This window comes from Tasmannia lanceolata, unplaced genomic scaffold (genome assembly GCF_043159265.1).
Source record: "Tasmannia lanceolata isolate RefF3 unplaced genomic scaffold, GAP_Taslan_0.1 ptg000009l, whole genome shotgun sequence".
Classification (NCBI taxonomy): Eukaryota; Viridiplantae; Streptophyta; class Magnoliopsida; order Canellales; family Winteraceae; genus Tasmannia; species Tasmannia lanceolata.
The window spans coordinates 656,255-669,486 of NW_027518686.1; the positions used below are offsets into that span (position 1 = coordinate 656,255).

Here is a 13,232-nt window from a genome sequence, read left to right on the forward strand (position 1 = left end):
AACCAATGGTCTGAGTGCAAACCGCTTCACACTTGGCAGGTACAGTTTTGGGGATTGAAAGGGGACGAGTAGAGACGGATCTTGAAAACTTGAATCAATGTAAAACAAGACCAGGGAGAAGTGCCAGAGATGGACGGTGAGGACAAGGATAGATCAGATCTCGGTGGAAAGGAGAGGCAGATAGGAAGACAAGTTGGATTTGCAGCAAGAGTAGAGGTGTTTGGTGGCCGGGCATGAATTCCTACAGCTAACAAGCCGGGCGGACGGCTAGATCGGCCGTTCGTCGGAGAACGCACGAACGGATGTTGTTATCAGTATGGACCGATTTGCTCTGATACCATGAAGAATTTTAGAGAATTTCTATCATTCTTGAATATCTTGGATAAATTACAAAGACAATTGATGGTGCTTATAAAGAGCACTTATATGATAAACATAGAAATAAATCAAGACAACTATGGAAAGAGATAACACTAGAATATTCTAATCTAACCTAATCAAATCTACTTTCCTAATCTCTCTTGCTTGCCTCTTCTAATCCACTTGGCTAATTTATCTAGTTGCTTCAGTTAGCCAACTTACCCAATCTACCTCCAAGATGATCCAACGGTGAGATCTTAACCGAGTCTAACTGTTGGATCCCACATATTCTAACAATATCTAACAACCCTACCTTTCGCACCATGTGTTCAACACCAAATTAATAAAAAATTTAATGATAAAGTAATTTTTATTTAAATAAAAATATACCCCTACTTTCGTACACATGGAAACAGTGACTGAATAATTGGAACATCATAAAAATGTATCTTTATTTTCTTATTAGTATATGATCGATTTAATTAGTCTGTTATAATCTGTGTTTGTTTATCGCTTCCACATAGCTGACTAACAAAAATGTGTTTATTGCTCAGTTTGCATTTCAATCTACTTACAAAAATCGTAGAAAGCCGTTCGGATCCAGGGCAGTCCTCAATGTATGGCAGCCAAAAATTATAGGCCACCAAAATAGTGCTTCTCTTGTAATACTTCTTGATGGTTCACCACCTGAGGAAATACGCTCGATACATGCTGGATGGATTGTAAGGGCCTTAAAAATGAATGGTTTGGATCACCCAAACAATGTGGGCCCCCACTGTATTTTAAGTTAGTGTGTAGAGAACTCTCTACACATATGTGTAGGAATCGTTTTCTCTATATATATATTTAGAAGATTAATTTTTAATCTCCCTTAATTAAGCCTAAATTTTCTAATTGACCAATTCACCCCCCCCCCCCCCTTTTGGATTGTCACACCTGTATTTCAGCTATTTTAGGCACAAAACTGTATCATTGGTAATTATGAAAAATTGGAGGGGATTCTTTTAGATATGTTTTTAACTAGGGGGTTTCTAATAGTTTTCCCTTGATTTTTTTAGGCAACAATTTGTTTCCATGCACCTCTGATGCCAATCTATCTGAGTCACTCTTTCCATTTTAGGTTCCTCTTATCTTGTTGGATTACTCCTTCCTTTTTAATTCTCTTTTAGTAAGTCTATTTCCTTTTCTAATTTGTTGTTATCTTGAGGGATCACTCCTTACTTTTTTATTCTCTCTCAGTAGTAATTGTGAATCTCTTCTTAAAGAATGGGGGATTTTTTTCCTTAAATATACAAGGAATCCATGCTATGTAAAAGGAGGTGGGGAATTTTTTTTTCAATGGATTTGAGAGAGGAGTTTCTTAATCGTGGGCTGGGTTTGAAGGAAATGTTTTTGCTACTTTTTCTACTACTTTCTCTTTCTATCAATGGCAATGTAGTGGAAGGAAGAGGGAGCATAAGTCTGTCCAAAGAAGAAGATTTGGAGATTGAGCGGCTACTGAAGATTATCAATAAACCAGCAGTCAAGACCATTGAGGTATCACTATGTCTTTTGCATTAGAAAATGATATGGAACAGCTTGGTCGGGTTTCTACTTTTATGTTAACTTATTAATACATAAAAAAAAACTAAATAAATACAACTTAGTGCAGATCTCTCTCTCTCTCTCTCTCTCTCTCTCTCTATATATATATATATATATATATATATATATATATATATATATATATATATATATATATATATATCTGTGTGTGTGTGTAGAGAGAGACAGACCCACTAGTAAGAAACTCGTGCAGATGCAAGGGCATACAGGGAAAAGTAATAAAATTCAAAGAAATAAAATATTATTATATAAAAAAAAACCAAAACTTAGTGGATATGAAAAATGAGAGAGGATATCAGACTCTTGACTGATCTGAACCGTTCATCCAATATACCTTGCTTTGAATCTCCTACAAACTAAAAATTATGCCAATCATACGAACCTAACACTGTTAGAATATGTGAGATCTCACAATCAGATTATGTTGAATTCACACCGTTGGATCACCATGGTGCTAGATTAGGCAAGTGGGTTGAATGGGGTAACCTGGCGAGATTAGGTAGCTAGCTTAAATTAGCAATTAGGCTAATCTTAATAGGTAGGATTTCTAGAATTATTTCTTCCCTTGGTTATGTTTATTTCTTTCTATGTTTATCTTGTATGTGCTCTATATAAGCACACTTTGAGATCCATTGTAATATATTCAGAAATTAGTAAAATATCATAATTCTTCATGGTATCAAAGCAATTCGGTCCTAAGATGCCTTGACCGTGAAGTTTGCAACATAGTGTTCCGGCAGACGGCCGATCTAGCCGTCCACCGGGCCTCCTACAATCTCCCACGCCGGGCATTGCACCCATCATCAACACCTCTACCAGTTGCGCCAATCTTACCTCTTCTTCCTTAGGTTTTCTTTCCCTCGTCTTAGGTTGTAGTCTCTGCCCTAGTTTTTTGTTCCTTTTGTTTTCCTTAATCTACCATTCTCCATGTCCATAATTGCACACCTTTTGGTATTTCAAAATCCAGTCTTTTGATTCATGCACCCCTTGATTTCATTTTCTATATTTCCCCTAGTATTTTTAATGCACTTAATTTCTTTCAATACCCCATATTTGATATATGCACTGCTTTTCACGTATTGTCCCAATATTTGTCATCTGAGCCGCTTGTTGTCTTTTTTTTCCTTCTCCATCCATTTTTCTTTGTCCTATTTCAGTTGAGGTACTCTTCGAGGTGCTTGCCTGAAGTTGATTACTCTACTCAGTTGAGGGGCCTCCATTCTTTGAGGTTCGTGCTTGAGAGAGTCAAATTCCATAAGGATCGGTATTTTACCGACCCATGATTTCTCGCCCATCGTGGCCCATTCTTGCCCATCGTGGCTCATTCTTGCCCATTCCGGTATTGGTCCATAGTGACCCATTTCTACTCGCCCATCAAGGCTTGAGTATCATCTAGCTCTTTTGAGGCTATGATATATTGGCTTTTAAACCCTCTTCGTGACACATCAACAAGCGCCATCTTCTTCGGCATTCAATATCGGTTATCATCGGCAAGAACATTAAGGGATATTCATCATCAATCTTCAGCAGTGCTCTTCAAATCAAAAGATTCTATTTTCTTATGGGGAGAAAATTTTATTTTCTTATTGGGGAATATCATTGTAATCAAACGTATGTTGATTTTTCAATCAACATATGTTTGAGGGGGCATGTTAGAATATGTGAGATCTCACAATCAGATTAAGTTGAATGCACACCGTTGGATCATCATGGTGCTAGATTAGGCAAGTGGGTTGAATGGGGTAACCTGGCTAGATTAGGTAGCTAGCTTAAATTAGCAATTAGGCTAATCTTAGTAGGTAGGTTTCTAGAATTATTTCTTCCCTTGGTTATGTTTATTTCTTTCTATGTTTATCTTTTATGTGCTCTATATAAGCACACTTTGATATCCATTGTAATACATTCAGAAATTAGTAAAATATCATAATTCTTCAAACACTAAAGGTAGTGGGATCCAATGAGCCACACAGTAGGCAAGGCTCATTTTATTGAAAAGAGGACTCCCTCACGAAGCAGCCCTTCTCTTGTTGTATTTAGCATAACATGAAAAGACACTCACAACAAAAATGAGTAGATAAAATGTATTTAACTAAAAAGGCATGCAAAAGTAGATTTAAATTTAGCGGAATCTCCAACAACATGATCTTTCCGAGCAGAAGAGATGGATAATACCACATTGGACACCTTCCATTTTGTGCTGTAACACCGCTGGATTTAAGCGGGAATCTAGAACATCTGGTAAGCCTACACATTGATCAAGCCCGCAGAGGGATTTGATATGAAGTAAAAAAAAAAAGGAAAGAAAGAAGAAATATTTATAAGATATAAAATAAGTACATAATTCAATTGCTCACAGGGGTGTCATGAATCGACCAAATATCGGAGACGGATCTATGAGCAAAACTGCAAATTATGGACATTTGAGATATAAAATTTTACAGGAGAAGTTGCTCAAGAAGTTGTTTTCTTCATAAAACATAATACCCTAGATAGAGAAAAAATAAAAAATAAATTTAAAGATGAAAAAGACTTATGTCCATCAAGATTATAGAATTAATTAAGGCTACCGATATTTGCACTACCACGTTTAGATGCTGACAGGGACTCACCTTGTCTTATCATTTTATTTTATTTTTGAGTCGTAAAGCTTATAAATAAAGGGGTGAAATCAAAAGCTTTGGAACTGATAAAAATTATGGATTTAAAACTATAGAAACATGACAACAAAATAAATTTTGATTTGTCACCATAAAACAGATCATTGAGAAAAAAATACACCAGGAAAACGGAGAACAACAATCAGAGAAATTTAAAATAAAGGGAGCTGCCTAAACTAAATGAAAGAAAGAAGTACCATGTTCAAAACGGTTGATTGTCGAGGGGGATTCCACGAACTCGATTGCATGGGCCAATAACTTTTGAAAGGCAACCTGGCGGATACATTGTCTCGTTGTGGAAATTAAGGATCTGGTTCGTGAGTTAGGACCAAGGATTGTGCATAGAAGGCGCTCGGCTAATGAAATGGCCGACAAATTGGCGAAAAAGGGTGTAACATCGGACGACATGGTCATCCATTGTGTACCCGAGGCTTTCGGGAATATTTGTCTGTAGACTAACGATTGCATCATGATGTAACTGGGATGTTATATCTACTATTTCAGGGGACATCTTGTTCCTTGTTATAGTTTTTATTAATAAATGTCAATTTTCAAAAAAATAAAAATAAAAGAAGCACCATCTGCCTCCTTTTATTTAGGTCATTGTAGGATGAATAGTCTGCAGTATACAAAGATATGTAAGTAGTAGACAGTAAAGGTGTTGTATAAAACGACAAAATGAAAGGAGAAATTAAACTACTCACTTGCCCGTGCAAAGCTCAATGTATATAGGTGGTGTCTTTGATTATTAGGTTTCAAAATCAGTAGCCTTTTTAGATGAGCAAAATAGAAAAAATACACAAATGGACATTATGGCAATTGCTTCCAAGTTCACACAGCACGTTAAAGTTGCCCCATCCAAGAAAAAAAAAATGAAAAGTAAATACTGCAATAAATTCCATCAAATCCCTTCGCAAATCCCTTATTATTAGAAATTTATTCTTATAAATATGATGATTAAGAAAATTTTAAGGAGATTCTTATAGATACGTTTTTATCTAGGGGAAATATGAAACGATAGATAGGAATTGATAATCTCTTTTTGTGCTTTATTTATGGAGATTATTTAGGGAAGAGAATACATACACAAGAAAGTGAAAAAAACCTTTTGAAATTCCGTGAGTCTTTTGAAATTTTTACTTTTTTAAAATTACGGGATAGAGGAGGGGCTGACACTCCTTCCTAATTCGGTCGGATTTGAAAGTTGCTGATTTTAAGGGAAAATATTGCAATTGAATTAATATTAATTTATGGATATACGTGGAATAGGAAACGAATTTATGCGGAAGCAATGGGATTAGACGGGTATATAAAGAGAAACGTTTTCTCTTGCCATGTAGAAAATCGGAATGCAAAGGGGGTGCCACATGGCACAACCCCCACCTTCCCAAATTCCCTTACATAAAGCGGGTATTTTGATTTACAATCCTACGTGTAAATATAAGGGCCCGTTTGGATACCTCATGCGTTTGTATTTTGATTTGAATTTGAGTTTTGGATACAAAATACATCAATGATCTTCATGATCATGTTTTAAGAGAGAGAGAGAGAGAGAGAGAGAGAGAGAGAGAGAGAGAGAGAGAGAGAGAGAGAGAGGAGGGAGGGAGGGATTTCTCACTGCTGCCGAAGCAACGCCCAGGACGAGCGATGGTGACAGAAGTTGCCACAAATATTGATTTCCAAATAATGTCTCGCAGAAAATATTTGAAAATTGGAATTTTTTTCACTGTTGTAGCTGATTTGGAAATCTAAGGATCTGATCCAGTTCAAAGTATCAACTAAATCCAAATCTAAATCTTGCTGGTATCCAAACGTGGCCTAATAGAATTATGAGAAAATGAGAAAAGCTGCCACTTTCCTCCCCGCTTATTATAGTATATATATATATAGGGAAAAATGCTTGTGAGCTAGAGCTCATATAAGGTTATATGAGGTAGAGCTCACAAACATAGGGGGCCCCACATTGCTTGGATGATCCAAAGCATTCATTTGATAGGCCTTCATATAGATAGGGTGTGCCCAAAAAATCAGCTTGATAGGATCATCCCAACCCTTCCATTTGTGGAGATTAAAATGGGTATATCCAAAGCATTTTATGAGCAAAAGGTTTATGAGCTCGAGCGAAGATAGCTTATCTGCGCTCGAGTGCTGATAAGTCCTGTGGGCCCATATTTATGGGGTGATTCAAAGCATCCATTTGGAAGGCCATTCCATAGATAGCATGTGTACCAAAAATCAGATCCATAGGATCATTCTAACCGATCCAATAGTGGAGGGGAAAATGCACAAACATTGTTTGCCCATAAATCTGCCCATTTTTCTCCTCCACAAATGGAAGGGTTAGGATGATCCAATGGAGTTGATTTTTTGTGGACACTCTATCTATGATAGGACCTTCCAAATGAATGCTTTGGATCACCCCAACAATGTGGGCTCACCCTGTTTCTGCACTCAAGCGCAGATAAGCTTATATATAGGATCTGGAGAAATAGGGACTACGGTTTGAATTTCTGAATGTATTTTTCTTCTTTTCTATCTCTTAACAGAACAAAGCGTACAAGCACAAGTGAGAATGGTCGTACACTAATAATTCTGAGATTTTTTTAAAGGGTTGGGCATAATTTGGCTCCCTTGAAAGGGCCTCTTGCAAGGATTTACTTGAGCTTATGATCTGTCTCACACTAACAAACATGCATATACACATGCACATAAACATACATACAATCACATACACAATTACCACAACACACAAACACACACATATTGTAACGTTGATACAACACACACATATTGGTAAAATGATACAAATATTGTTGACCTTTACATTTTTTGCAGGATGGATATGGACAGACATTTAGTTGTGTTGATATCAACAAACAACCCGCTTTTGATCATCCCTTATTGAAGAATCATAAGATCCAGGTTTTTTTATTTTCTCCTTATGTTCTTAACACTTGAAGTGATATGTTCTTTTGTCCGTTATGTATTAATTTTGAGATTTTATTTTTCTTTGACATCACCTTGGGAAATAAAATGATTAACTATGAAAAATATGTTCTTTTCTTGGAAGAAACTAAAACCATACTTTTAGTGATGGAAATTTCCTTTATGCAGATGGGTCCAGGATCTCTTCCAAAAGTTATTAAAGATAAAAAAGCTTCATCATTAGGTATGTCTTTAAAGATAGGACTCAAGAATGGAGGGTGCCCACCAGGAACAGTTCCTATTAGGAGAATTAAAAAGGAAGACCTAATAAGGGCTAAATCTTCCCCAAATTTTGGGAAAGGATATCCTTCAAATCCTCAGGGCCCTGATTCAGCCAAATTTCATGTAAGTCACATTTATTATCATCCCATGTTAATTCAAATTTAAATTTATGACCGGAGGAAAGAGTAGTTATGTTCAACAATAATTCAAATAATTGGAAACTTAGACTTGAAAAGTGATGTGAATCAAGTCTACCGGACCTACACGCTCAATAATCAATTAAAAATCAAGTAGCTTTTTACATCAAAATCTACAAAATTTACGAACTATTTGTATTCTTGTAGAATTTCATTGGGAAAACCAATGGAATCATTTGATAACTCAACACGTTTTCCCTCAAGTTTAGTCATTGTTTCTGAGTTTTTGAGTTGAATTTCTATGTAAAGTTGAATAACCATGTCTTGTTACTATTTGTCCAACTGGAAGCTTTATATTATTGATAGTTAGTAGATAGAGATACCAATCTTCAAGGATATATCTGAAGAATTTTAGAGAATTTCTATTATTCTTGAATATCTTGGATAAATTACAAAGACAATTGATGGTGCTTATAAAGAGCACTTACATGATAAACATAGAAATAAATCAAGACAACTATGGAAAGAGATAACACTAGAATATTCTAATCTAACCTAATCAAATCTACTTTCCTAATCTCTCTTGCTTGCCTCTTCTAATCCACTCGGCTAATTTATCTAGTTGCTTCAGTTAGCCAACTTACCCAATCTACCTCCAAGATGATCCAACGGTGAGATCTTAACCCAATCTAACTGTTGGATCCCACATATTCTAACAATATCCAACAACCCTACCTTTCGCACCATGTGTTCAACACCAAATTAATAAAACTTTTAATGATAAAGTAATTTTTATTTAAATAAAAATATAGCCCTACTTTCGTACACATGGAAACAGTGACTGAATAATTAGAACATCATAAAAATATATCTTTATTTTCTTATTAGTATATGATCGATTTAATTAGTCTGTTATAATCTGTGTTTGTTTATTGCTTCCACATAGCTGACTAACAAAAATGTGTTTATTGCTCAGTTTGCATTTCAATCTACTTACAAAAATCGTAGAAAGCCATTCGGATCCAGGGCAGTCCTCAATGTATGGCAGCCAAAAATTATAGGCCACCAAAATAGTGCTTCTCTTGTAATACTTCTTGATGGTTCACCACCTGAGGAAATACGCTCGATACATGCTGGATGGATTGTAAGTTTTCCAATTCCACCATCCATTAAAAGATTGAATTATCTATTCGAATGTAACTAACAAAATGTCATAATTCCATGATCGGACAAGGTGTGATCTTAGCATAAATGTAAAAACATTATCAAATAATTCATTGATATACAAGATGCTCATAAGGTCCTTTGTATATTTGGCTGTTCCCTTAGGACCTATTTCTTTCCATGCAAAATGGGCATAAATCAAATTTTACGCCCGTAAAATTTCTTCTACGCATATTTTACGTTGAAAGAAATGGAGCCTTAAGAAACGATCAATCATAGTAAAAAGGCAATATCATATTTCATATTTTTGTATTCTAATTTTGAAGTTTTTTCAAATCTCTAGGTAAATAAGGGAGTATATGGTAACTATCTCCCGCACCTTTCTACAGCATGGACGGTATGCTTCAACAGTAACTTATTTTTTCTGTCATTTAAATTCTTTAAAAAATTTCACTGAGATGCTATACTAATTTTTCCTTCGTTTATTCTGCTTACCTACAGAATGATGGTCATAGAGAAACGGGCTGCTATGATGTTTTCTGCCCAGGTTTTGTACAAGTTTCCAGAGACTTACCAGTAGGCATCCCTTTTTCCCCAACTTCGGTCTACAATGGGACCCAGTATTACATTATCCTCACTGTTTACAAGGTAATTCCAAATCCCTTAACCTTGAATTGAAAAGCATACATTTTATTTTCATGAAAATGGAAATTATATATATATATATATATATATATATATATATATATATATATATATATATATATATATATATATATATATAGAGAGAGAGAGAGAGAGAGAGAGAGAAAAGCATTGTACGCTCGAGTGTACCAAGCTTATGGTACGCTCGCCTGCCCAATCACATGTGGGCCCACTTTGTTAGGATGATCCAAGCATTCATTTGAAAGGCCCTTACATATATGGGATGTGTACCAAAAATCAGCTCCATAGGATCAGCCTAACCCATCCATTTGTGGAGGTCAAAATGGACAGACACTCTTTGTCTACAAATCTGCCCATTTTTGCCCTCTACTTTTGGAGGGGTTAGGATGATTCAATGGAGCTGATTTTTGGTACACACCCTGACACCCTATCTATAATAAGGCCTTGCAAATTAATGATTTGGATCACCACAAAAAATGTGGGACCCATGTGATTGGGCACTCGAGCGTACCATAAGCTTGGTACGCTCGAGTGTACAATCCTTTTCCTTATATATATATATATTTGTTACGTCATGGAAACCATATTTTGCAAAAGAAAAATAATAGTGAGAAGAAGGAGAAGGTGTCACAAGTCTCGTAAAAAATTCTCTCCCATTAGATGATTCTAATCCCTTATTTGCAGTCTAGCCGATGGAAAAGCAATAGCTAAAAGAGATTTTGCAGCATAATAAAGTTAAAATCAAGGTTTTAAATTTCGGTTTCGGAAAGCATTTCGGTCCTCACTGAAACCGAAATTTTGGAAATTCGGAAATTTCAGGCGAAATCCACAAAATCAAATAAAATAATATTTTATTTCATAGAAAATTTCAGCTGAAATTTCAGGAAAATATTAAATAATTAAAAAATCTAGAATTTCGGCCGAAATATTGTAACTTTTGGGTATCTACAATTTCAGTTTCAGAGTTCTGACTTCACGTGCTAATTCTTTTATTTTAATCATTTTATGATTTATTTTATTTTATTGTAGGATTCAGAGAAAGGAGATTGGTGGTTATTTTATGACAACGATCGTAAGCAGGTGGGCTATTGGCCAAGGGCCCTCTTTAATTCTACATTCTCTGAGTATGCTGATATTCTTCAATGGGGAGGGATTGTCTATAATGCCGGTATTAAACCGTGGCCTGCGATGGGGAGTGGCCATATGCCATCTGACGACCAACAATATATGAAAGCATGTTACATTGGAGGCATGCAAATGTTACTTTATCGTGGCGGTGCAATACGCATCGAGACTGATACTCCTCGTCGTTTGATTCAAACCTCCCCATCATGCTATCCTGTTAAGACTGATGGAAGCGTGCCTGATGAGAATTATGCTATACTTTTGGGGGGACCAGGTGGAAACAATTGCTAGATTCACTTGAATCAACTCCTCTCTATGTGTCCAAACTCAAATAATGCAAACATTTGAAGCATATAATAAATTGAACTTTAGATATTGAGTTTGTCATGCTCTTAGTCATATTGGAGCCCTATTATCTCTTTCTTTTTTTTGAATGCTAGGAGCCCTATTTATCTCTGTACTCAAATGTTTAATTTTATAATCAAATTGCTAAGAAATAAAAGTGGTTAGGCTCCTTCCTAAACTGTGATCCAAATGAAAATCATAATTCTCGTCAAATGTTGCCTTGATAAGATCATCTTTGGCCACTGATCTTGGGACGGCCGCAATCTGTTGAAATTTTCGCTCAGGTTGGGTTGGCATTTTCTCGAGTTGGGTTGGGAAAACTCAATCCTATTTAATTTTGGTTTCGGTTAGGGTTGAGCCCTTGGGCAACTCCACCCGATCCAAACCCGGCCCCTTCCCTCTAATTTTATTGTGATTTTCAAAATTATAGGTTCATGGTTTCTTTTTTATATATGTTTTTCTATTTTTTTGCCCCAAGCCAACCTGAACCATACCTACCCGATTTAGAAAATCAGGTTAGATGGGTTGGCTTAGTGTTGCGAGATTTAGCAGCGGGTTGATATTGGGTTGACCCTCCTAGACCCGAGGCTCGCTTTTGGTTGGGTTAGACCTTCGTTCAAGGGCATTTCAAATTCGTTTTGATCTTCCTTCCCTTTGTGCTTACCATGGTTTGAAATTTCGATTTCGGTACCGATTTCGGACCCACCAAAATCCGAAATTTTGGGCCGAAATTTGGTAAAAATTAAAAAAGATTATTTAATTCATTTCAAAATTTCGGACCGAAATTCCGAAGTTTTGTCCGAAATTTTGTAACATTTCTTCTTCTTTTTTTAAATTACATTTTCTCAAAATTTCGGACCGAAATTTTGGCCGAAATTTGGGAAAGTCAGAAATTGCAGATTTCCCCAAATTTCGGTTTCGGTCTCCACCGAAATCCAAAATTTCAGATTTCGGCCGAAATTTAAAACCATGGTGATTACTAAACCCATTATAGTTATAACATTTACAAATATTTAGGTAATTTTGGCCATCTGAGTAGCCACAATATGATTTTTAGAATTTTGAACTATGATGTATTGTTATATGCATTCAAGCGTAAGTGTTGGGACCACACGAGTACTTAGTGTCAAATTCAGCTAACTTCAATTGTTCAAGTTTGTAGATTCTAAAATTTAGTTTGATCAATTCTACAAAGTACAAACTAAGTAGTTTTATATAATGACATGATTGTAGCAGGTAGGATATTGGGAATTTTAATAGGTATAGTGTTGCAATGAAACCATGAAGTGCTAGAATCTGACATGTGCATGACATGGATACTTACGCATTCAGAAGAATCCATGTAACATTGAAATGGTTAACAGCAATCATAAACAAAACAGAGTTCCAAAGAAGAATATTTGGAGAAATTGCAGTACTTAAAGTTCAATGGTGTATTTTGGCTATATACCAGACAATACGACCATTTGCTTGACTCAATGCATGAACTTGAGTCAATCTACTATTGTATATGAATGAATATCATCCATGGAGCTCATGTTATGGTATGGAACAGCATATACAGAAGGTTCATTCATGTCATGCCCCAAACCCCACCCTGGGCGTAGGACATGACAGCACCGTACCCACAAGCATACAAGGCCTCAAAGCAGTAACAGAATCACACATGTCATTCCATAACTAAATTATCAAAGTCTTTAATATTTTAATTTAATGTAATCCAATCCAAATCTCAGCACTTTCCAAGCTAACTGAAAATAAACATAAACTCAGTCTTATACAACTCAATCATAATACTCACTTCCTACTCAATAAAAGAAATAATCTAATTCTCCAAGCTAACCAGATCCAAAAGCTAAGCGTGCAATTCCTCGTTCAAATCATGTGGATCAAAATCTGAAAATATTATAAACCACACTCAGCTGGAAAGCTCAGTACATAATAAAATATTATTCTAAGTGTAGGT

The 13,232-nt window shown here is 35.8% G+C and overlaps 1 protein-coding gene across 1 annotated transcript; it reads left to right on the plus strand.

The window, feature by feature from the left end:
• Window positions 1-1,687: 1,687 nt before the first annotated feature.
• On the plus strand, window positions 1,688-11,212 carry LOC143885769 (protein neprosin-like). The gene is made up of 7 exons (XM_077389836.1): window positions 1,688-1,896; window positions 7,458-7,544; window positions 7,737-7,952; window positions 8,913-9,110; window positions 9,474-9,527; window positions 9,632-9,778; window positions 10,826-11,212. The coding sequence occupies exons 1-7, from the start codon at window positions 1,699-1,701 to the stop codon at window positions 11,210-11,212; spliced, it is 1,287 nt and encodes a 428-aa protein (XP_077245951.1). The 5' UTR covers window positions 1,688-1,698.
• The last annotated feature ends 2,020 nt before the right edge of the window (window positions 11,213-13,232 follow it).